The 23,511-nt window shown below is 39.2% G+C and overlaps 1 protein-coding gene across 3 annotated transcripts in view; it reads left to right on the plus strand.

The window, feature by feature from the left end:
* The window catches only part of KLHL32 (kelch like family member 32), a 318,383-nt gene that overhangs the window by 186,769 nt on the left and 108,103 nt on the right, over positions 1 to 23,511 (plus strand). Inside the window, exon 7 of one of the 3 annotated variants that reach the window (XM_073626976.1) lies at positions 12,706 to 13,088. The exons of the other annotated variants lie outside the window; for them this stretch is intronic. Within the exon in view, the coding sequence (XP_073483077.1) occupies positions 12,706 to 12,708 (3 nt within the window). The 3' untranslated portion in view covers positions 12,709 to 13,088. Of the gene's footprint in view, positions 1 to 12,705; positions 13,089 to 23,511 lie in introns of those variants that run through there. 3 annotated transcript variants of the gene reach the window in all.

Genomic DNA, 23,511 nt, shown 5'->3' on the forward strand with positions numbered 1-23,511 from the left:
GACAGTTTTACTATAACCTATATCAGTAGCGATGTCTTTCGACTTAAAGGTCTTCATGTTAGTCAGTCAGAAAAATAACCAAAAATAAGGACATTTTCAGAATCAGAGACACTGATTTCCTGGCAATTTTGGAATTTTTCAGCTAGCTTCCCAACATGTAGTCCTCCCACTCCAAAGACTCTACTGGTGTGAGTAAGTTCCTATGAGATAAACAACATCATGAAGAAAGTATTGCTAAAGTTAAGAGGACATGTTAATTTCAAACATCCAGTAGAATAGGGAAATATAGGGAAAACTATTCCTACACATGATTGGATATTTAATGCAAATACAAGTGCAGTTCACCCCACTATATGAAATAAAGCTCACCTATGAGAGTTTTTGGGCAATTAAAGCTAAACATTCAGGCAAATAGCTAAATATAGAGATAGAGTACATACAGTAAATTGGAGCTGTTTTACGTGCTAAAAGATTCGTATAAATATTTATATTTATGTCTATCCAGTCCTGAGATTTATACAACTCTGCCATGCAACACCAGTCCTGCCTACATAATTGTATTCAGAGAATAAAAAAAGCTTAAAATGTGTCTTAAAAAACAAGGCTGAATTTTTAATGGCAGATCAAGCAACACATCCTCAGTTTACAAATATACAGATGTAGTATTTCATAGAAGGCACAAGATGTGTATTCAAAATTCCAAGAAAGAAGGAGGTGTCTTCAATACCTCCTATATACTCCTGAGGAAGTGAAAGTTGGTTTGCGAAATGCATCGAGAAACAGCCATATCTTATCCTGGACCTTTAATTGTAATTTCGAACATGTGCCTTCTGTGAAATACTAGATATGTATATGTGATATACAGTATATACATGTGTTGCTTCATCAGTCAAAGTAAAATCAGCTTTGATTTTTTTAAGACACATTTAATTATTTATTCTTTGCATGAAATTATTTACATTTTTTAACACATCTCTAAATATGTGTACCTGAAAAGACCTGTTTTTTTTTTTCTATTGTTTTCTTATTGGGTGCATATCTACAATGTTGTTCCACTCTGATATGAATTAACCACTTGCCTACTGGGCACTTTTACCCTCTACCTGCCCAGGACAATTTTCAGCTTTCAGCGCTGTCCCACTTTGAATGATATTTGCGCAGTAATGCAGCACTGTACCCATGTGAAATTTTTATCAATTTTTTTACACAAATAACGCTTTCTTTTGGTGGTATTTAATCACCACTGGGTTTTTTTATTTTTTGTTAAACAAAAAAAAACTGAAAATTTTGAGAAAAAATAAATGTTCACAGTTTATTAGAAAATTTTGCAAACAGGCTATTTTTCTCCTTCATTGATGTGCGCTGAGGAGGCTGTGCTGATGGGCACTGATAGGCTGCACTGATGGGCAATTTTAAGAAAAAATAAAAATAAATGTTCATAGTTTGTTAGAAAATTTTGCAAACAGGCTATTTTTCTCCTTCATTGATGTGCGCTGAGGAGGCTGTGCTGATGGGCACTTATAAGGTGGCACTGATGGGCACTGATAGGTGGCACTGATGGGTAATAATAGGTGGCACTGATGGACACTGATAAGGCTGCACTGATAGGTGGCATTAATGGGCACTGATAGGCAGCACTGATAGGTGACAGATGATGGGCACTACTTTGCAGCACTGACTGGCACTAATAGGTGGCACTGGTGGGCAATGATTAGCAGTATTGATGGGCGATGGTAGATGGCACTGGTGGGCAAATTTTGGGACTGATGTCCCATTAACAGAAGTCAGTTGTCAGCTTCGTTCTTTTCTCCTTACACTGTCAGCGTGAGGGGGAAAAAAGCCAATAACTGGGTTCTGTTTATATCGTGTGATCAACTGTCACTGACTGACAGCTGATCACATGGTAAAGGGCCGCTGTGATTAGTCCTTTACCCTGACACAGTAGCCGTCTTTCGGCTATAACACGGGCAGGAACCGGTTAAACAGCGTTGTTTTCAATAGGTTATTCAATCTTACTGACAAGTCTTATCCCCTCTTGTGACAGGACAGTAAAAGGAGATGCAACAGGATGATGAAATACATTTTTCTGTCACTCTGTTCTCTCCTCCTATTAGCATGCTCTTTGTACTGTAGCACACCTGATTAGTTTCTTGTGCTGATTCTCTCCCAGTCTAAGCCCAGCAGCACAGGAACTGTAAAAAAAAGCATATACCAAGTCAAATTCAGGTACTTGCACAGCATGCATTAAAATACATGCATGATGTATTGATGATTAGGCAGCTGCGTTAATGTGTACCTTTTTATAGCTCTCAGGATTTCAGTTTTAATTATTTTCAATAACATAATTAGGGTCAACCGTAAGATTTCTTATTAATCTTATTATTTTTTGTAGGAAATATTAAGAATATGCTATAACAGACTAGCTATAAATATATATTTAGCTTGATGTTGTTGATAGCTAACAACTGTAGATAACTGTAGTCTATGTGCCTTTGACAAGGAGCAAAACTTGAGCATTTATCACTGTATGCAATGAATACATCCAGATGAAATATATACAGTACAACTTAAAAAGCTGATTATTTGATTCCATGCCACATCCACTCAATTATGATAAAAAGAGGAGATATGCCTTAGTGAATAACTAGCTGCTACTCTAACCTCAATTGTGGACTGTTGCATCTGGACAAAGCAAAGCACACTTTTGAAATATTTTTTGGGTAACTTTATGTGCACTAAATTGTATCAAAATGTAAAGTGATAGTATTATTAATCTCTGGCGGTAATAACTAAACTGTCTATTTTCTATCTGATCAAATTTATCAAATAGAAAAGCTCCCAGTTCCCTTTCCAACTAAGTTTCAGATGATGTCAAGACCCGCTGGTAAAAACAAATGTTAATATCAGTAATTTTAGTTCATGTATGTACCTGACTTTTATTTGTACATCTTTAAAGTGTGACAGTTGTCTAGCCTACAGGTGTCCTCCATTAGGTGTATGCTGAACAGGGTTTGCAGAGAATCAAAATAAGATGGGGCATGAGTGCAAAGAATAGAAAAGGAGCAGATGTATGAATGTTCATGGAATTGATATTACGAAGCCTGACATTTTCTTAATCAGCCCCTGCAGTGTGTTCTAGTATCCAGCCAGCTTAGCGCTGCTAAAGTATGTTGGGAATGGAGTTCTGCAATCACAGCCTAGTTGTCAGGATATTAAAGTTTGGCTGGTTAGGGCATGGATAAGGCCTCCTGCAGCACTGATGAAACAGTCACATACTGCTTTAAGTGACTATGGTGTCTTTAAGCCATAAGGCTCTTTTAACCAGTCTAAAAGACATGGGCTTTCTGTTAGATTTTCTATCCTAGATTTATGTATTATTCCTTTTTCTATATAATACAAAATGTGTTGTCTATCCACAAAAGTGCAAATAATCTTTTTATTTTCTTTTAATTTATTTTTTATAATGTTTTTGGATAATTTATACACAATAAATCGTACAACCAAACAAAATGTTGATCCTTAGAAATACACATTTAGCTTGATACAGTCTGTTTGTTTGAATAAATATTGGTATACCAGAATTTATTTTCATAGACCATAAATTAAAGACTGAATGCAGTTAGGGTAAAATAAGTTGGAGCATATCTGGTTTATAATTTAAAAATCTTATTGTATCTTACTGTATGTAGCCTATGTATTTACAGCATGCAATACATTTGCCAAAAAAAAATAATATTTTTTGATATGTATGTTGACTTATGTGACTTTTATATCATATTAGGGCCACCAGATATTCTGAAACTGATCAAAACAGTCTCTGTTTTTAAATACAGCTTAGTTAACCATATGTTACTATATTCAAATGTTAAACATGTTAGGGGGCGTTGATTCATCTAAATAAAATCTTTAGATTATATGGCTAAATAAACTGTCTCAAATTGTTTTTGGCATACATTTATAAATTTTAAAAATGGATGATTCTAGTTATAAATTGGCCTGACTGGATAACATCTAAGCTCCCATTATATATATATATATATATATATATATATATATATATATATATCTGAATCCACAAAGCTTTACCCACAAGGATAAGGATCTTTTTTTAGCCATGTAATTTTTTACACTTGCTTCGGCTTCAACACACATTAACAGCTAGTTTACACTTGCTTCAAAACAAGGCTTCGGACAGGCTTTGTTAAAGCTCTGTGAATGCTAGTCAAAGCTCCTGTCACTAAATAAAATGGTTAGCTTACAGTCCTGTTTACACCTTGCTTTTGCTTTGCTTCAGCTTCGCTTCAAAAAATTATGCCCCATGTAGCTTTAGTGGTGCTTCAAAGTGTCTTCAAAGCCTCCATAGAAGTCTATGGCAAAGTTCGCTTGAAGCCCCACTGAAACCTCATTAAAGCCCCACCAAGCATTACCGAAGCCCCACCAAAGGCTCTTCAAAGCCCCATCGAAGCTCCACCAAAGCCCCATCGAAGTCCCACTGAAGCCTAACTAAAGCCTCATCGAAGCCTCAAGCAAAAGCAAGTTGTAAACAGGACTGCAAGCTAACCATTTTATTTGGTGACAGGGGTTTTGACTGGCATTCAGAGAGCTTTAACAAAGCGTGCCCGAAGCCATGTTTTGAAGCAAGTGTAAACTAGCCCTAACTCTTCAAATTGAGCATATATTCTTTTCAAAGTCAAATAGGACTGATATATGATTTACTATTGGGTCAATTAATAATAATTGTTCGGAGAACCTAGTGTAAAGAAAGACTATCCAGTCAGTCAGTTGATTAGTTTAGAGTTTTCCTGTAAGGCCACAGTTATATTTATTTTATTAAATCATTTTGATTTTAGCAGTTCCATACTAGTAATATATTACAACATCCTGAAAAATCTCTGTGGGCAAAAATTTGTACTTCTGACCATTGCAATTGCTTATTATTTCCCTCTACAGAAGACCACATGGCTTGATCCAAATCTGATTGTTATACTAGAACACCAGATCAAAAAGGAGTCTGGCCTTGTATCTCCAGCCTTATATCTACTGTGTGCTCTAATTTGTGTCATCAAAACCCCAATCCCTGTAAATTAAGGGACCCTCAGGTCACCAGAACTAGTGTCCCCATTGGAAGATTTCTCTTTTCGGGGGACAACCCAAAAGTTGATATTTTTTTTTACTTTAACGTTCAATAATAATGGTAAACAGGACAAATAGAGAGGGTGAATCTCCCTAATGGGGGCGCACACAGCAATAAAAACTGACAGTTGTTCTAACCCCTCTCCACTCTATCCAAAACCCCCCAAAAAAGTTTTGCCTTTAGTTATACTTTAACTTTGCAATATGTCATTACTATTCCTCCTCAAAAACCCATTGCTACCACCATCTCCACGAAAGCAGTTATTTCTTTAAAATATATATTCTTGGTAAACACTTGTCTAGTCAATTATATTTCACTGAATGAACTTTAGTAACTTTAAAATTTGTCTATAGCAAAAACATTTTTTCTTTTCATTTGGGATACCTGGGACTCCTGTTTTTATGCTCTTTGCATCACGTTTCTCTCCTGACAACAACAGTAAACAGAGCAAAGTAAGGTAACAGAAGGCAAAAAAATGCAGAAATGCAAAGTAGCAAATAAAAGTAGCTTGAATAAGCTACATCAACCTACACCAAGTCCTCCTGGATACTGGCAGCCATACTCCATTGCTGCACACATTTTGAACTAGGGCAGAGTCTTGCTATGGTGGTTCAGTCGATGATAATAGCTTAATATGGGTAACAAGACTATATCGTTTGAGTTGTATTGAGTTTTTAATAACTTTGTAATAAAATGTATGACTTTTTTTAAACAACGTGTTTACTCTGGTGCCTATAAAGTCCATGAATTTTCCTTACTCTTTATCTAGACTTAACTAGGACGTGGCACTTTGCTACTAGTACCCGTATCCACAGTACCACCCTGTGAAGATACAAACCCATATTTTATTCAAAAAGTAGCAAAAAGTTTACTAGAATCCCATATAGACCTATGTTTTGGAACAGACACATAAATCTCTTTTGTCAAGGTGATGAGATAAAGCAACAACCACGTAATGTGAACCATGAGTATATGTAGACACATAATGAAAACTAACAAGGTCCACTGGGACTCTGCGATATTCAAATATGCATTTGGCAATGACGTAGTATAAGACTGTCACTTCTATGCAATTTTTTTAGTCAGCGGTGAAGTGAAACAAGGTGTTATTACAGATGTACATTCTTTTAATTCTGAAGAAATTGAATCATCATCCCTTCAAAAGATGAAGTAAAATGCATCTCTTTGTGTTATATAAACAAGTTTTGTTCAAGAACAAGATAAAACTACTTACAAACAAGTAAACATGTCAAAATCCACTCCATCTTCTTGTTCATCAAGAGACCCAGATGAAGGAGACCCCTTCAAAGCGCATTGGTATAGGACTTGGAAATCACTAGAATTTAGAGGTATTTGGGTGCCGGCCTCAGGCAGATGGTCATTACTAGGAGGTTTGTTCCTTTAACGCTGTTCTTCTTTATATATTTGTGAGTAGTTTTACTCTGTTCTTGAATAAAACATTGGGTTTGAGTTACTAAAACTGGAGAGTGCAAAATCTGGTGCAGCTCTACATAGAAACCAATCAGCTTCCAGGTTTTTTGTCAAAGCTTAATTGAACAAGTTGAAGTTAGAAGCTGATTGGCTACCATGCACCAGATTTTGCACTCCCAAGGATTAGTAAATGAACCCCATTGTGTTTCTATAACACAAGGAGAAGTGTTTTGCTTAATCATTTGAAGGGGTGGTAATCACTCCCAAAGTAAAGGCCAAGATTAAGCACTGCCTGCTGTAGTTGTAAGGTGTGGAATGCAGAACATGCAGGGAAGCAATCAAAGAGTACGTTTGAGGTCTCCAGTGAGCCGTAAAGCTGAAGCTACAGATTGGACCAAAAAACAAGGCTCTTTGCATACAGGTCTCAGGATCATAATGGTCACTGCAGATCTGACACTCTGCAGCTGAATGGCACTGGTATGCTACCTAACCCTTTGAGTAAGTTTGACAATTATTCCTAATTAGGGTGACCAAATAAAGCAAGTTAACAAGATGGTATTGTACTTTGCTGCTCACTGTTGCTCTTGAAGGCATGCAATAAAACTATAAAGGTGAATGCAGTGGTGTAGATGCACATGGAGAGGCTTAATTTCTAGTTTTTTTATAGACCTATGCATTTTAATATAACAATCTTATTTATAAAGACATGATAGGAGACTGTGGATGACCCGAAGCTGTGATAACCTATACGTAACCTGTGTATTTATGTAATTTATCGTGGTGAACTATTTTTTTTTATAAATCTACAGGTTCTGCTACCTTATTCTGTGTTATAGAAAGGTAGTATTTAGAGGAGACTGTGGTTGAACTTGAACTGTGACAACCTTAATGCAACCTGTGGATTCATGAATTTGGATGTAATGAATTGTGATGCTTGTGCACATCACTTTGATTTTATTGAATGTAGGTCCCATACACTTTGTGGTTTCTAAAATAATAACATATTGGGAATATTACCCAATAACATATTGGGAAGCAGAAATGAGATAGGAGCACGGACGTCTATGTCAGCTGAATCAAGAGATAACATCACTTGAACTGACACTAAAGACTAGTTAGATCAACAGACAAACATTCCCTCTACAATTAAATGCACAGAATTGGATATACAAGCATACAATGATAAAGTGAAATGCAATAATTGCAAAAAGTACAAAGCCCTGCATCAGGACTATAGCCAAAGGCAAATGCATCCTTGGCTGACTGCCTCCTACACACGTAGTAAACATTTCTCAAGACAAAGAGGAGGCAACTGACCACTATATGATAAGTCATCAATTTCTTGTGACAGTGGGTTTGATTTTTTAAAACTGGAGAGTGCAAATTCCGGTGCAGCGGTGTATGGTAGCCAATCAGCTTCCAACTTCAGCTTGTTCTATTAACCACTTAAGCCCCGGACCATTTTGCTGGCCAAAGACCAGAGCACTTTTTGCGATTTGGCACTACGTCACTTTAACTGACAATTGCGCGGTCGTGCGACATGGCTCCCAAACAAAATTGACATCCTTTTTTTCCCACAAATAGAGCTTTCTTTTGGCGGTATTTGATCACCTCTGCGGTTTTTATTTTTTGCGCTATAAACAAAATAATAGCGACAATTTTGAAAAAAACGCATTATTTTTTACATTTTGCTATAATAAATATCCCCAAAAAATATATAAAAACACATTTTTTTTCCTCAGTTTAGGCCGATATGTACTCTTCTACATATTTTTGGTAAAAAAAATCACAATAACCATTTATTGATTGGTTTGCGCAAAAGTTATAGCGTCTACAAAATAGGGGATAGTTTTATGACATTTTTATTAATAATTTTTTTTTTACAAGTAACGGCGGCGATCACTGATTTTTATCATGACTGCGACATTATGGCGGACACATCGGACAATTTTGACACATTTTTGGGACCATTGGCATTAATACAGCGCTCAATGCTAAAAAATTGCATTGATTACTGTAAAAATGTCATTGGCAGTGAAGGGGTTAACCACTAGGTGGCACTGTAGGGGTTAAGTGTGTCCTAGGGAGTGATTGGAACTGTGGGGGGCAGGGGCTGTGTGTGACACTACACTGATCTCCGCTCCCGATCACAGGGTACAAAGATCAGTGATAGTGTCACTAGGCAGAACAGGGAGATGCTTGTTTACATTAACATCTCCCCATTCTTACTCACCGTGAGACGATCGCGGGTATCCCCGCGGACATCCGGTCCGCAGGACTCGCAATCACGGTCACGGAGTTCCCGGCGGCGCGCGCGCGCCCACAAGCCGCCTCTTAAAGGGCAATGTACAGGTACGTTAATCTGCCTGTACATGCCCTTCTGCTGCAGTATATCTGCGTGAGGCGGTCAGGAAGCGGTTATGCTTTGACAAAAAACCTGGAAGCTGATTGGTTTCTATGCAGAGCTGCACCAGATTTTGCACTCCAGTTTTAGTAAATCAACCCCAATGCTCTTTTCCAAAAATATTTCCATTGATTGCAACAACATTCTTCACAACAGAGGTCCCCCAAAACCGCAAACTCGAATGGGGCAGCAGGAAACTTAGATCTCTTTAAAAAAAAAAAAAAAATGTGACCAACAAAACAACTTGATCATCAATGTATATAGCTGGACATTTCTCCCCTAACTCTCTACTAGCCATTATGGATATCAGTGTGCTCTAGACTAACATCCCCAGCAATGAAGGAATTGGCTCTGTTGAACAGTTTCGTTCAGCTGATAGATGTCTGGTGTCTTTTTCACCCTGGTAACCGGGATTACACATCATACTCCCGCCCCTACCATACGTATTCACGTATAGATTACTTCTTAATACCAGACGGCCAGCTTCAGGCAGTCAGAGGCACCGCTATAGGATCCATCACATGGTCAGACCATGCTCTGGTCACGATGTGATACGCCCTGACTGACTTTCACAGAGGACAAAGGAAGCCATGGAGACTTAATGAGAACCTCCTACAGGACCCAGAAGTGCTAGCCGATGTGGTAAAAGAAATAACACACTATTTTCAAACTAATGACTCCACTGACAGTGACACGGGCCTAGTATGGGAGGCGCACAAGGTGGTGATCCGAGGCGTTCTCATAAAGCATGGAGCAAGGATTAAAAAACAAAGGACTGCACAAATGACCTCACTAATCAGCAAACTACAAACACTGGAAACTAAACACAAACAGGCCCCAACCAGACAACTGGGAGATGAGCTTGACACAGTACGCACGCAGATCACTGATCTTCTCCACTTTAAGGCTAAGGCGGCACTTCAAATCTCCCGAAAAAAGGTATACGAATCAGGAAATAAGTGTGGCAGATAGCTAGCACAATCCTTACGTGCCCAAAAATTGGCATCCTGCATACCATACATATACTCCCCAACAGGACAAAAAGCAGCCTTGCCCCAACAAATCACCCGTGAATTTAAATCTTACTACGAGGCACTATATAACTTGACTATGACACAACCACCCCCAGAACGTATGGTGGAATACATAACTACCTCCCTAATGCCCACTCTACCAGCTGAAACATGTGACCTCCTAGATGATCCAATTACGTTGCCTGAACTACAACTAGCCATAGGGAGCACCAAACCAGGAAAGGCCCCTGGACCAGACCGTCATACAATTCAGTATTATAAGACACTACTCCCGTCATTAGGAAGTCACCTGATCAAACTATTTAAGGACCTTAGCGAGGGGGGCGCGCTACATGATACCACTCTGCCGGCCCAGATATCTGTCATTCCCAAGAAAGGAAAAGACCCGACCCAATGCGGGAGCTACCGCCCAATCTCCCTACTCAACACTGACCTTAAATTGTTTACCAAAATAATAGCTACCAGGCTGCAACTGCACCTACCCCACTTGATACATTTAGACCAAGTGGGCTTTGTGCCAACCAGGGAGGCACGAGACAATACCACCAAGGTCCTGAACCTGCTCTACACAGCCAATCTCACAAAAACACCAAGTGTCTTTATAAGCACTGACGCTAAAAAAGCATTCAATCGGGTAAACAGGTCCTTTATGTTTACAACACTACGGCACATGGGCATAGGGAGCAATATGATGAGATGGATAACGGCAACATACACAACACCGACAGCTAGGGTCAGGGCCAATGGAGTGACATCAGACCCATTTCCTATCACTAACGGGATGTTTCAGGGGGGCCCACTCTCACCCCTCCTCTTTGCACTGTCCCTCTTTGCATATGCGGACGACCTTATGTTCTCCATCACTAATCCTACAGTATCCCTACCAAACCTACTTCGGGAATTCGCTTTGTACGGGGCGCTCTCTAACCTGAAAATCAATTTGGCCAAGTCAGAGGCGATGGGTGTAGGGATACCGCAATCACAGCTTATACATCTCCAATCCAGCTTTAATTTGAAATGGACAAACACGGCCTTGAAATATCTAGGTACACATATCCCCAAAACATTCTCAAGACTCTATGGACTAAACTTTCCACCCCTACTGAAAACAATTAAAACACTACTGAACCAATGGCACACAGGTCTACATTCCTGGCTAGGCCACTGCAACATTCTAAAAATTACCATACTCCCAAAACTTCTCTATCTTATGCAAGCACTGCCTATATACATACCTGCAGCCTATTTCAATCTAGTGCAATCAGTATTCACAGAATTTGTTTGGGCCAAAAAAAGACCCCAGCTCACAAACAAATTACTTGTCCTCCCCAAAAAATACGGTGGTCTAGCACTACCAGATATCCGCACCTACCATCAGGCAGTACACCTGGGGAAGCTTATAGATTGGTGTCGTCACCAAGAAACCAAGCTCTGGACCCAACTGGAGCAATCCCAAAATATAGTCCCCCTTGTAGAGCACCATGGTGCCACCCGGCCCTACCAGCAGAAGTCAAACGCCATCCGCTGATTAGAAACATATCAGGAATCTGTGCCTGGCTCATCTTTCAGGCATCCCTATCCTCTCTGAACTCCCCTCTGTATCCAGTACTGGGAAACCCCCAATTTACACCAGGATTGCAGGACGTGTTCTTTCGGGGCCTAGGCGACGCGGGTCTACACCAAGCCTCCCACTCTAGCTCTGGAGGGCGTTGGAAAACAATCACAGAACTCTGTGACCACACGGGCCCGTATCGCCTGGACTTCCTGAGATAACTTCAGTTGAGCCACTTCCTTAACTCCATCCAGCCCCCCACAGACAGTAACCAACCACTCACCACTTTGAAAGACCTCTGTACTACCTCGGGGGGTGCTACCACACATGCTTTCCCTGACTTACAACCTCTTAAATACACCCCCAGCAGATTTTCTGCCCCCGGGCCTACTTAAGTGGGAAAGGGAACTAGACTACCGATTTAAGACCACCAAGAGACAACACATTCTTAGATTTGCACACAAATCCTCCATATGCGCCAAAAGTCAGGAGACTAATTACAAAATCTTATCAAGATGGTAGCGTCTGACTTTTGTTGGCGATGCCGGGCAGAAAAAGGGACCTTGGTACATATTTTTTGGTCATGTCCTAAACTAACAAACTTCTGGCAAACAGTCCAGGAGACAGTACAAAAATTCACAAACCGTAACATTACAGACGACCCAGCATTCTTTCTCCTACACACGTCAAACATACCCGCAAGAATATACGCCTGTATCCCATTACACTGGAAATCCCCACTTCCACCAACCATTGATTTATGGCTCAAAAAAAGTAGAGGAAATCAAAAAAATGGAAGACCTCATCCACAGAGCGCAGAACAGACAAGAGAAGTTCTCCAAAACCTGGCAGCTGTGGAATATATTCATATACTCGGCTGAGGGTCTACGAGAGCCCACAGCAGATGAATGAACACACATAACACAGCGTACCGCCCCTAACCAATTATTACAGGGTCATAGAGCCTTACAGATGTACTTCTGATCAGACCCCCCCTCCCCCCGTCACTCCATGCTCACTGGGAAAACCCTCCCCCCCTCCCCCCCTCCACTACCTCCTAAACCTCCTCTTTTCTACCTTCCCATTTCCCTATCATTCTACTTCTACTTTTCTATCTCTTCTCCTACTATTTTCTCTGTCTTTTTTACAGTAGGACACTCGTACACTACTTTAGAAAAAGGAAAAAGAAGGAACGGAGCCCATGGGACTGCAACATCCCACCATATCACACCTTAAAAGCACATATATTTTCTCCCAAAGTGGAGGACTCTAGGATAATTCCAAGCACACTTCTCAGATGTAACCACAGAGCCGCCACAAGACGAGCAAGAAACAATGTTTGGATTCAGTGTTCTAATTGTGCCTACCATGATGAAAATTGATATCTACAGCACTGTTAACCAAGACATGACATTGTATCACGAATTCTGTTTATGTGATGATATATTGTCCTATGTATTACTTTGTATTATGTTGGTCCATGTGGGCCTTTTTCCTGTTATAAATAAACAATTAAAAAAAAAACAAAAAAAACAGTATCGTTCATCTGCAATATTTAATCAAAAGTGTGGCACTGAGTTGGAGAACTAAGTAGCATCATTGTTTGTGAAATTTTTTATTGGCACGATTGCAGAGAAGTACTTTGGGCCAACACCTGTGTACCAGGACCGTAGTACATAGATGACAGTTTCTTGATAAAGCAGAGCTCTCTGCTTGGTTTTCATGAATATGTGTTTTTCTTAGTCCCTACATGTTAATATTGTTGTTAATCTACTCTATTTAAGGCCCTCACTTTCCCTGATGTGACCGTCTGTTGGTTCTGATTCTTGGTATTGTGCCCTTCCTTTCTCCAGTGCCCACCCCAAGCATTTACAAGAAAATAATCTTTCTTAATTTTTACGTGTCAATGTTTTTAATAGGGACAAGGACAGTGACATACTCCAATGAGTAAGGGGCCCATTGTGCTCTAACGTACCGCACATACATGATGAGAGTTTAATCCATCCAGAGTTGCAGCCACACCTGTCACTTGTGGCTGCAGCTCAAAAAGGGGAAGATCTATTCAATTTATGCCAATTTTTCACCTGCCCTCTATGACACAGGCACATCTAGTCAGCAAGCGACTGTCAGCAGCTCAATGCTATGGCTTCCCGTGCAACATCTGGCAGGGATTTTTTACTGTTACTAGCTATGGATGGATGCCAGGCAAGCTCTTTCAAAAGGTTAAGATTGATTTAAAGACAGTGCTGCTATTATGAAAAATTCCTAATACCTGTAATTATGTTATTGTTATATATAAACATTTCTACTGTGGGCATGGTGGTGAATTTCACCATTAAAGTTATACATGATCACAATAGGCATGTTTATTTAGCCAGCAATAAATTATGGTAGGTATGTATTTACTAAGCCTTTTCCTTAAGCAAGCTGACTGGTGGTCCAGAGTATTTTACCTGTAAAGGGTAATTTGCTCTGCTGTACACTTTTATTTTACACCACCTTGTTCTGTGCTGTACATTCTCTATTCCAAAACATATCATTATGTACTCTGTACTGTATATTCCCCCATTATAGACAATGCAAGTAGTCTCAGACCCTATTTACCACACCCTTTTAAGCCATACCAAATATTCAGTGTGCAAACCACACCCTAATTTTGTTGCTGCATGTTCCATACCCCATATTTTACTTATGATCACAAAGATCCACTGCAGAAAAAGCCCCTGTACAGATTGACAAAATGTGTAAACAGTTTGTGGAACATGGCTATCCACAGATGGTCCTTACTACAGCTATTGTATAAGCAACCAAAAAGGCCAACCGACTTGCAAGGGACCCATTTATACAAATGTACAACTCACTGTCTGATAGTATCAAAAATTTACCAACAGTCATTTGTACATCCTTGAAATAGTGAAGTCAGAAAACATACATTACACATGTGTAAGACCCCTTTAATACCCCTTTAACACTGAGGCAGTTTTCAGGTGTTTTAGCGCTAAAAATAGCATCTGTAAAGCGAATGAAAACTGCCTCTCAAGTCACCCCAGTGTGAAAGCCCGAGTGCTTTCACACTGGGACGGTGCACTTGCAGGACGTAAAAAAAGTCCTGCAAGCAGCATCTTTGTGGCGGTGTGGGAGTGGTGTATACACCGCTCCCACACCGCCCCTGCCATTGGAATGAATGGGCACCGCTTCTGAAGGGCACCGCCAGAAAAGCATTTCGGAAGCGCCGCATCACGGGCGCTTTTAACCCCTTTTTAACCCCTTCTTGGGGGTTAAAAGCGCCTCGCTACCGCCTGAAAACATAAACATAACAGCGGTTAAAGTGTTGCTAAAACGAGCAATGCTTTACTGCGAATGCCAGCATTGCCCCAGTGTGAAAGTAGCCAGGCGGTAAACATTTATTTATCAGGCCAGATTCCGAAGAAAAGTTTCAAAATGTATCATTCCATTTCCAGTAGAAAAGGATGCTTTAGATGTCAGAATTGATATGTCCTTGTTGTTGGGTCTACATGTTGCTAGATCACAGGTTTATTCAAATTACGTTTTCAGAAGCACCTGACTGACATATTGGTTGCCTGTAAAAACAAACCCTTTAGCAAAGACAAGGTGATTGACCATTTTCCTAGATCCACTTGTGGTGGCAATAGGAACAAACTGTCTCTACAAAGGGAGTCTTTTTGGATCCAAACTAAAATTGTTGAATACTAGTTTGTCACTGTTGTGCTACCTATATGAACATTAGGATAGGCTTTGCTTGTTTCTCTTATCCACTAATTATGTATTAAATTATGGCTTTATAATTTCCATTATTTGAGTTTCTGATATAACTTTGTTTTTTAGTGTGGCATGACATTGCTCCATTCATTTACTGTAGGTGTATAGTTTGCTTCCACCCACTCATAAAACACTAGGCAGTCCCTAAGTAGGTCCAGCGTGCATTTCATCCTTATTAATTATTCTCTTTTTATGTTATTTATTGTTGTGGCCATGGTCACATGTCCAGTATGGACCATCTCCACCTGTGCTCTGCACATGCACAATATGATGTTACCAAGTGTGTGTGTGGCATTACAGGACGTGAAGTCATTTCTGTCGTTCTGTCAAGCCATTTCTGGAGTGTGCTATAACACTCCTGAGACACAGATCATGACACAATACCTTTTTTTTCTGCACAGACAGCATTGCTTCATCTCAAGTGAGCCCCTTTTCCTTACATTTCGGCAAATTTGTTGGTTTTCTAATTGGAACCCAGGAACATACATATGGGGTTGCTAAGCAAGTGGGATGGTCCCAGGTGGAGCTTGTTAGCTCCTATTATGTGTGTATATACGCTTGTGGTAAACAATATGTGGTTGTTGCATATCTCATCACCTTGACCTTCATGCCATTGAAATGTTGGTCATTATGGGATTTAGGTAAACTTTTTGCTACTTTGCTTGTCTGCATCTTGGAATGCTGGCTTTTCTCTAACTTTGGATTGATTCAGTGCCAGTGTGGGTCAGCACAGTCCTTCATATAGGCGATGGGCAACAGTGCAGTGCAAACTGGTGTATATGAACAATAAAAACCTGACAGGGATTCAAACCATGCCCTTGTTTATGCAAAACATAAAAAATATACTTCAATGATTGACATGTAAATGATTGCTTTAGGTTATCACACTTTGCACATTAATGCTATGTTTGGCACTGCTTTATTGAACAGGCTCTCAGCTGAATTATTCTCTATGTTGTGAAAAGATTTGATAAATAAGATACTTTTTGATCAATTAGACTATATATGCATCTGAAAATTAGTATGACAAGAGCATTCCAAACAAGATATGACTTCATATTAGTATAAGTCCCAGTGTATGCTAGCCTGGGAATTTAAATGTGTAATAAGAGTTGTTCGCAATCCTCCTTTCATCCAGTGTTATCTGGAAATGCTACACATATACATATTCTTTCCTATTGTAGTAACTCAACTGATGCATGTTCTCCATTGATGAATGTTAGCTTAGTACTGTAATATATGAACTCTTCTTGGCTTGATCCAATGAAGACAAAAACATCTATACTCTAGCGAACCATTCATTTATTCAGGGAATAGATACTAAAGAAATGTTTTATGGTATTTTAAAGTAGAATTCCAAGTAAGGTATATTTGAATATAGTTACATTGGTCCAGCTTGGACAGTGTAACTAAGTATATACCATACTTTGCCAGTGCCCCTGGAAACTGGAAATCACTGAAGTAGACTACCCAAGTGATCTTGTGATCTCCACTTGCTTCCAGGTCCTGTGCTGAGTCGCTGCCCTCATGCATTGTGAACACAGGAGGTTGGCTCCACAGCACAGGCGCCATTCAGAGAACACTTTGCATTTTTTGAATGAATTCAGCATTGTAATAGCAAAACAAACGATAGTTATGTTTGGCAATCCAATATAAACGTACTTGAAAATGTTGTTGCGTTATTTGCGCTGCTAGTTTCTTTCCCCAGCTTGCTGGATCCCCTGCATGCTTTGCAGCTTCTCCTCTGCTGTTTACTTTCAATTTCTAATGACTACATATCCCATGGCACTTTGCTGCTTGCAGTTAGTAATTTCTGTATGAACTTTGTTCCTCCTTTCAGCACCTCTAGTTGAGAAGGCAGACTTTGTGAATTCTGTTACAGCAGTGTCTACCCACCAGGCATAGTAAATATGTGACAGAATTAAAGGAAGAGAAGGGAAATTTGGGATCTTCACAAAGTAAATTTAAAAACTTAAAGATTGTTAATGTTAACAGGAGAAAGCAAGAAATAATGGAAATTTAATCTGGAAATTAATATTATCATTTTGACCATAGATACACTTTAACTTTTGCCTTATGATAGTTTTAAGATCCTGAAAGATGTGGTTCCCAGAAGAATATCTTTTCGAACAATGAAGCATTTTATTAAATTATGCTTTGCTGTAGGTCTGTCTTGGAACCTCACATAAAAACTCTTTGGTCGTACTGCTCTGGATTGAAGGGATTACAGTTTGCTTTAAATTTGAAATGTTTGCAAATTTAGATTTTTTTTAAACTTTAACTAGCCAAATTATAGTGTTTGCAGAACACCTTATCATCCACATAAATCTCCTGTGCCTTAACATATGATCACAGATCACTTACATACTTCATTTTTTACCCAGGGTGTTGCAGAATTGCATATCTACTTCAATTTAACTACAACCATTTTTTTCTAACACCAGTTCATATAGAGATTAGTGGGTTTGTTTCTCATTTTTCATTATGTAAATGCATGTTGAATATTCTTGTGTTTTTAACTCCCCTTTCTTAAGTGGAACAGACCTGAGACAATACTATTGATCTGTATTTCTGTTTGTGCTATGTCACTTGTTTTAAATAAATATCCAAGGTTTGCCATTCTGCCCAGGTACTCTCCTCAAACAATATATGGCGTGACAAACTGCTTTGTTAATCAAACAACAATAACAGATTAGGTTACATACTACAAATCCATACTCATTTTGCAATTTTCTAAAGCAAATTTGTTAAAATTAGGTGACACGTCCACTTGAATCTCTAGCGTATAACTATACCTGGGCTTTTCTGAGTCTGTTGTGTCAAAACTCATAACATGTCAGAGATATTTCTAGAGATCCTCATACAGGGAGGGCATGGGGGAGCCATGATTTTAAGAGTAATTTCACATTGTAAATGAAAAAAGAGAGGCACGACTGTTCATTTGCACCAATCATGCTTTCCTTTCATCTGCTCTGATTAGGCTTGGTGCGGTTTCATCAAACTACTCTATCAATGAGCTGTCACTCGAGCCTTCTGTTGATTGAAAACAATCAGTGCTCTGATGGCACAATTATTCTGACCCTTTAACTAGAGGCTGCTGTGATAATGAAAGGTTGATTATGATAGTTTGTGCCTCTTTCAGTTTGCCAAGAAGGTTAATTTGGGCATCAGACGGATGTTTAATGGGCGCTCGCTGCCTACACTGAGGTAAATGAGAACGTGCAGTCTTCTATATTGCATGGATATAGTTTGCCTGCCAATCACTGTCATTTAGACTTTGTGCTGTACACTCTGGAAATCACATTTTCGTTTTTTTTTTTCTTTCACTGGGTTTAATTTATTCACTGCCCTGAGGAAGTTCTATCACTCAGTGACCTTCACAGCAGCTTTTCTAATTCCCTTTTTGTATTCTTTTTTTTTCTCTTGCAAGAATCTGAAAAACATAGCAGGAGCCAATTATATTTTATTTTCTCTCACATAGATTAAGGAAACAATATTATATGGGGTCACTTATTAGTCCTCTGGTTTTGTGCATTTTCTTGTTGTCATCAGATAAGATATATACTTTAAAAGCGATAATTAATGTATCAGTTTACCCTCTATTTAGATGCACATGAATATTTTGGGTTTAGCAGTGCAATAATAATTTTCAAATAACATAAAGTATCTTTGTGGTAGCAATATATTGTCATTAACAAAAGCACAAAACCTTCACTGCTTATTTCAAGCATATAAGAACCAGCCAGATATTAACTTCAGCACTATTACGTGACCTTTTTTCATTTTTTTTCAGGTAAAGTACTTCTCAATACTCTGCCAATCAGTACATTCATACATAAGATAGGTCTAATTCCATAGATGTTGAAGCACTAGGACTGGATCAACGCTTGTGCTGCTCAACTTATAGAAAGGAATTATGTAATTTTTGAGTTATTCACGATATTAGGTATTAGTAGTTATTCAGTTAAGCAGTTAATCACCTTTGTTCCCTGCATGCTTACCCACCCAGAGTTATGTAACCTACCTGGGAACAGAAGTTACATTTATACTTAGTAATGTATGCAGGCAACCTAGTAAGTCCTCTTCCATAGTTCCTTGTAACCTTAAAATTGTTCCCTAGCTGGATCTCCTTCACTTCCAAAGCTGGAAACCGAGGTCCTTGTGCATTTATTCAGTCATGGTTCAGAACCCCAGTAAAGGGAAAAAAGGTAAATGTAGAAAAATAAGGACAAAAAGTGTGAAAAAGGAAGAGAGGTTTTCCCTCGCTAGCATGCAGGTACAGTTTGGTACACTGGTTTGAGGCCCCCGATTGTTGGTTTCCATAACTTTAGAAATTTGTATATCTGGCCAAAAGGATAACTAGATGTTTCCTATTGGAAATACGTTATTAAGCCTGTTTTTGACTTTTTGGAATTGAAGTGTAGTGAATGTTCATGTTCTGACAGTTGTTTGGTTGCATTTAAGATGTGCAAAAGTAGTGTAGAGTGCTTGCTTAGGGATGTTGTTTGCTGCTGGTAAAGCAAGGCCACCCTGAGATATTTATGGAGGTTGTAATAGACTATAATGTTGATAAAGTGATATATTCTTATTCACAGCCTTTGAACTTTAGGACAGGACCATCAGATTTGGTGAATGGTGCCAGGGACTCCACACCTGTGAGAGCAATTGGTAAAGTAATGTTGTTCATATTTATATATTATTGCTGGTGTTAAGTACCAGCATATTAATAGTTCTCTAGGGTCAGACAGTTTATTGAGATTATAGCTGTGTGACCAGATGATCTTCAGTGAGTATCAATGCCTCCTTCCATGTGACAAAGATGATAGAGGATAGTACAGGGAGGAAATCAGCCCTAGAGCATTGGGATCATTGTAAGTAAGTGTGCAGTACGACTTGTTATAGTTTTGTCATAGTTTAAGCTTAGTGTGATGTCACAATGTCAGTTTGTTACAAGTTACACCTCGTTCTTGAAGGCTTAGAGCAATAGCCACAATTAAAGGCTAAGTTCACCTTTTTTTTTCTAAATTCCAGCTCCCCTATGTACCAATTTAGCAATAATGTACTTATTTTGCAAAAATAAAACAGCTTTTCATTAATTCTACACAGGCTTACCTCACTCTCTTCATAGCTGTTTAACCACTTCCCGCCCGGCCGTCATTTTGCTATAGGCCATTCAGTTATCCTGACTGGGCCTCATATGACGTCCAGCAGGATAAGTCACGACCGTGCGCCCTAGGGGGCATGCAGCCCAGGTGATCGGTGGTGCAGCGTGTCAGTCTGACACACCACATCACCGATCTCTGACGGAGGCTCCTCACCACATGATCAGCCGCGTTCAATCACAGCTGATCATGATGTAAACAGGAAGAGCCATTTATCAGCTTTTCCTCACTCGCGTCTGACAGACACGAGTAGAGGAGAGCCGATCGGCAGCTCTCCTGACAGGGGGGGTCTGTGCTGATTGTTTATCAGCACAGCCCCCCTCCGCGAATGCCCACCCAGGACCTCCAGGAACCCGCCAGGACCACCAGGTATGCCACCCTAGACCACCAGGGATATGCCAATCAGTGCCCAGGCAGCTTCCTTTCAGTGCCCATTAAAAATGCCTGCCAGTGCAAGTACCATCAGTGATGCCTATCAGTGCAATCTATCAGTGCCAGCCATCAGTGCCCATCAGTGCCACCTATCAGTGCCACCCATAAGTACCAATCAGTGCAGCCTTTCAGTGCCCATCAGTGTCGCCTATCACTGCCCATCAGTGCCCACCAGTGCCACCTATCAGTGCCCATCAGTGCTGCATATCAGTGCCACCCATCAGTGCTGCCTATCAGTGCCCACCAGTGCCACCTATCAATGCCCATCAGTGCTGCATATCAATGCCACCCATCAGTGTCCATTGTCAGTGCCACCTCATCGGTGCTGCCTTATCAGTGCCCGTCAGTGCAGCTTATCAGTGAAGGAGAAAACTTACTTTTTTACAAAAGTTTTTAACAGAAACAAAGAAAAACTTTTTTTTTCAAAATTTTCAGACTATTTTTATTTGTTTAGCAAAAAATAAAAAAAGCAGAGGTGATCAAATACCACCAAAAGAAATCTCTATTTGTGGGAACAAAATGTAATTTCTGACTTTTGTCTGCTACAGTAAAGCAACATTTTTACAGGTCTTGTCCCTGTCCCAGCCTGTGATTAGATAGGTAAAGGAGAAACAACAGACTGATAAGTAAAGCCGGCCATAGACGGATCAAAATTTGGACGGTTCAACTGGAACTGGACAAATTTCAATCCATCTATGGGCGGGCTGGTCATACTGAAGTTGATCTATTGATTGACTTCAGTACAACCAGCCTATCAGGTTTTTTTTTTATAGGATCACTGTCACTGGCTATAGGCGGCATCAGTGATCATTGTATTCTGACAGTGGGGAAACCTCACACTGTTAGAATACAATAGGGCAGTGGGAGGAATTGCTCTATCAACATGTCAACACCACAGGTTGAAGGAAAAAAAATGGCATAATGTACGGACAGCCTTAGTCTCTCTGTCACTTTGATCTCTCCTCCTATCAGCATGATCTTTGTTAGCACATAAGCAATGCAGCAAAATTGGCTGGCACCTTATGCTGCTTCTTTTTTTCCCCCTCTGACCTGAGCAGTACAGGGATTGCAAGAGAGTGATAATGTTATTGTACATGGCATTTAAAATATATTTAATGAAGTATTAATTAATGGGGTGCAGTAGTTTGTGTCTCTTATATCTGCTTGGAGTTCAGTTTGAAAAAAAAAAAACATATTTTGTTTGCATAGTGTTTCCTGAGCTATTATAGAGTCTTGTTTCTGAAAGATCATTTATCTCCACAAATGTCTACAGTATGTAAATGTAATCCTACTTTATGTAGTTCATATTCTTTTATGTGCTTTTTAATGCCTTGACCATTTTTGATGTTTGTTTTACCAGTTGATATTTTTCTCTAATTAAAGAGATTGTGATACATCAAAAAATATTTGACATAGGTTATTGGTGACATCTACCCCGTAGTTTACCTTATGCATTCAAAAATAAATTGATGGTTCCCGTACCATTTTCTGGCCTGCTGTAATGGAATCTTTGCATCATGAATTATTTATCAAAACAATGAAACCTAGTATTATATTTTAAAATCCACATAAATACATATATTCAGTTTGCTGTGGCTGAACTTCTTGTAGTTCTTGTAGGTCAGTTGGTGAAGAAAAGTGGGAAGCTCAGAAGCAGAGTACCAGGTAAAGCAGCCTAATATACACTGTATTAGAAGGTCTGCATATGTCACCCCTGTACTGTAGCATGCATATTGGTCCAAACAAATTTAGCAGATTTATGGTCACATTATTGCTATCTTCATTTCGTAGTCGGGTTTTAACCAATTTATCCCAAGAACATATATTGATTTTGAATGAAACAGTTATTTTACGGAAATAGTAAGAAAACCAGACTATGGCAGAACAGAATAGAGGAGAGCACTACGAGAACAGTGATTTTTATTTGTAATCTAGATTCTAGAAGGATAAATGTAAATTGTTTGTGAATTAGAGGTATATTTCTGTATAGGTCACATAGCATAAAAAGTACCACAAGGAACATTTGCATCTTCTAAATGTAAAGTTCCAAAAAGTATAGCTTTGGTCTAATATACACATTCGTTTCTGGTTCTGAAATGCTTACTGTGGAATTCGCATAAGATCCATCTGAAATTTGATTCTTATTGCTACTTTATATTTGCATGCTTGCAGCTCTGTCAGCACTTTTTTCTTTATTGAGAATGGACTAGACACCCAGGAGTGTAAAAAAAACTTACATAGCAATTCGTCCAGTAAAATGCATGTTCAGCGAATGGGGCTAAAAAAATGTATTAGGCTTTTTTTTGCACTGATTGAATGTATTTCATTGATTTAAAATGGAAAATACCAGATTTCGCCACTAGATAGCACTAAGTATCATAGGAATTTTAATGGGAATTTCCAACATACATTTGAGACTATGCACTGGGCTTCCCTTTATAGAACGTGGACACATTTATGATAATGATTTAAAACAGCCGTAATCCCATATATATTACTGCTACATAAACAAGCATTCTAGGGTGATACAAGCATACTGTTTATGCAACTATCTTTTTTGATGACTGTTTTATGATAGATTC

Source organism: Aquarana catesbeiana, linkage group LG04, assembly GCF_042186555.1.
Source record: "Aquarana catesbeiana isolate 2022-GZ linkage group LG04, ASM4218655v1, whole genome shotgun sequence".
Lineage (NCBI taxonomy): Eukaryota > Metazoa > Chordata > Amphibia > Anura > Ranidae > Aquarana > Aquarana catesbeiana.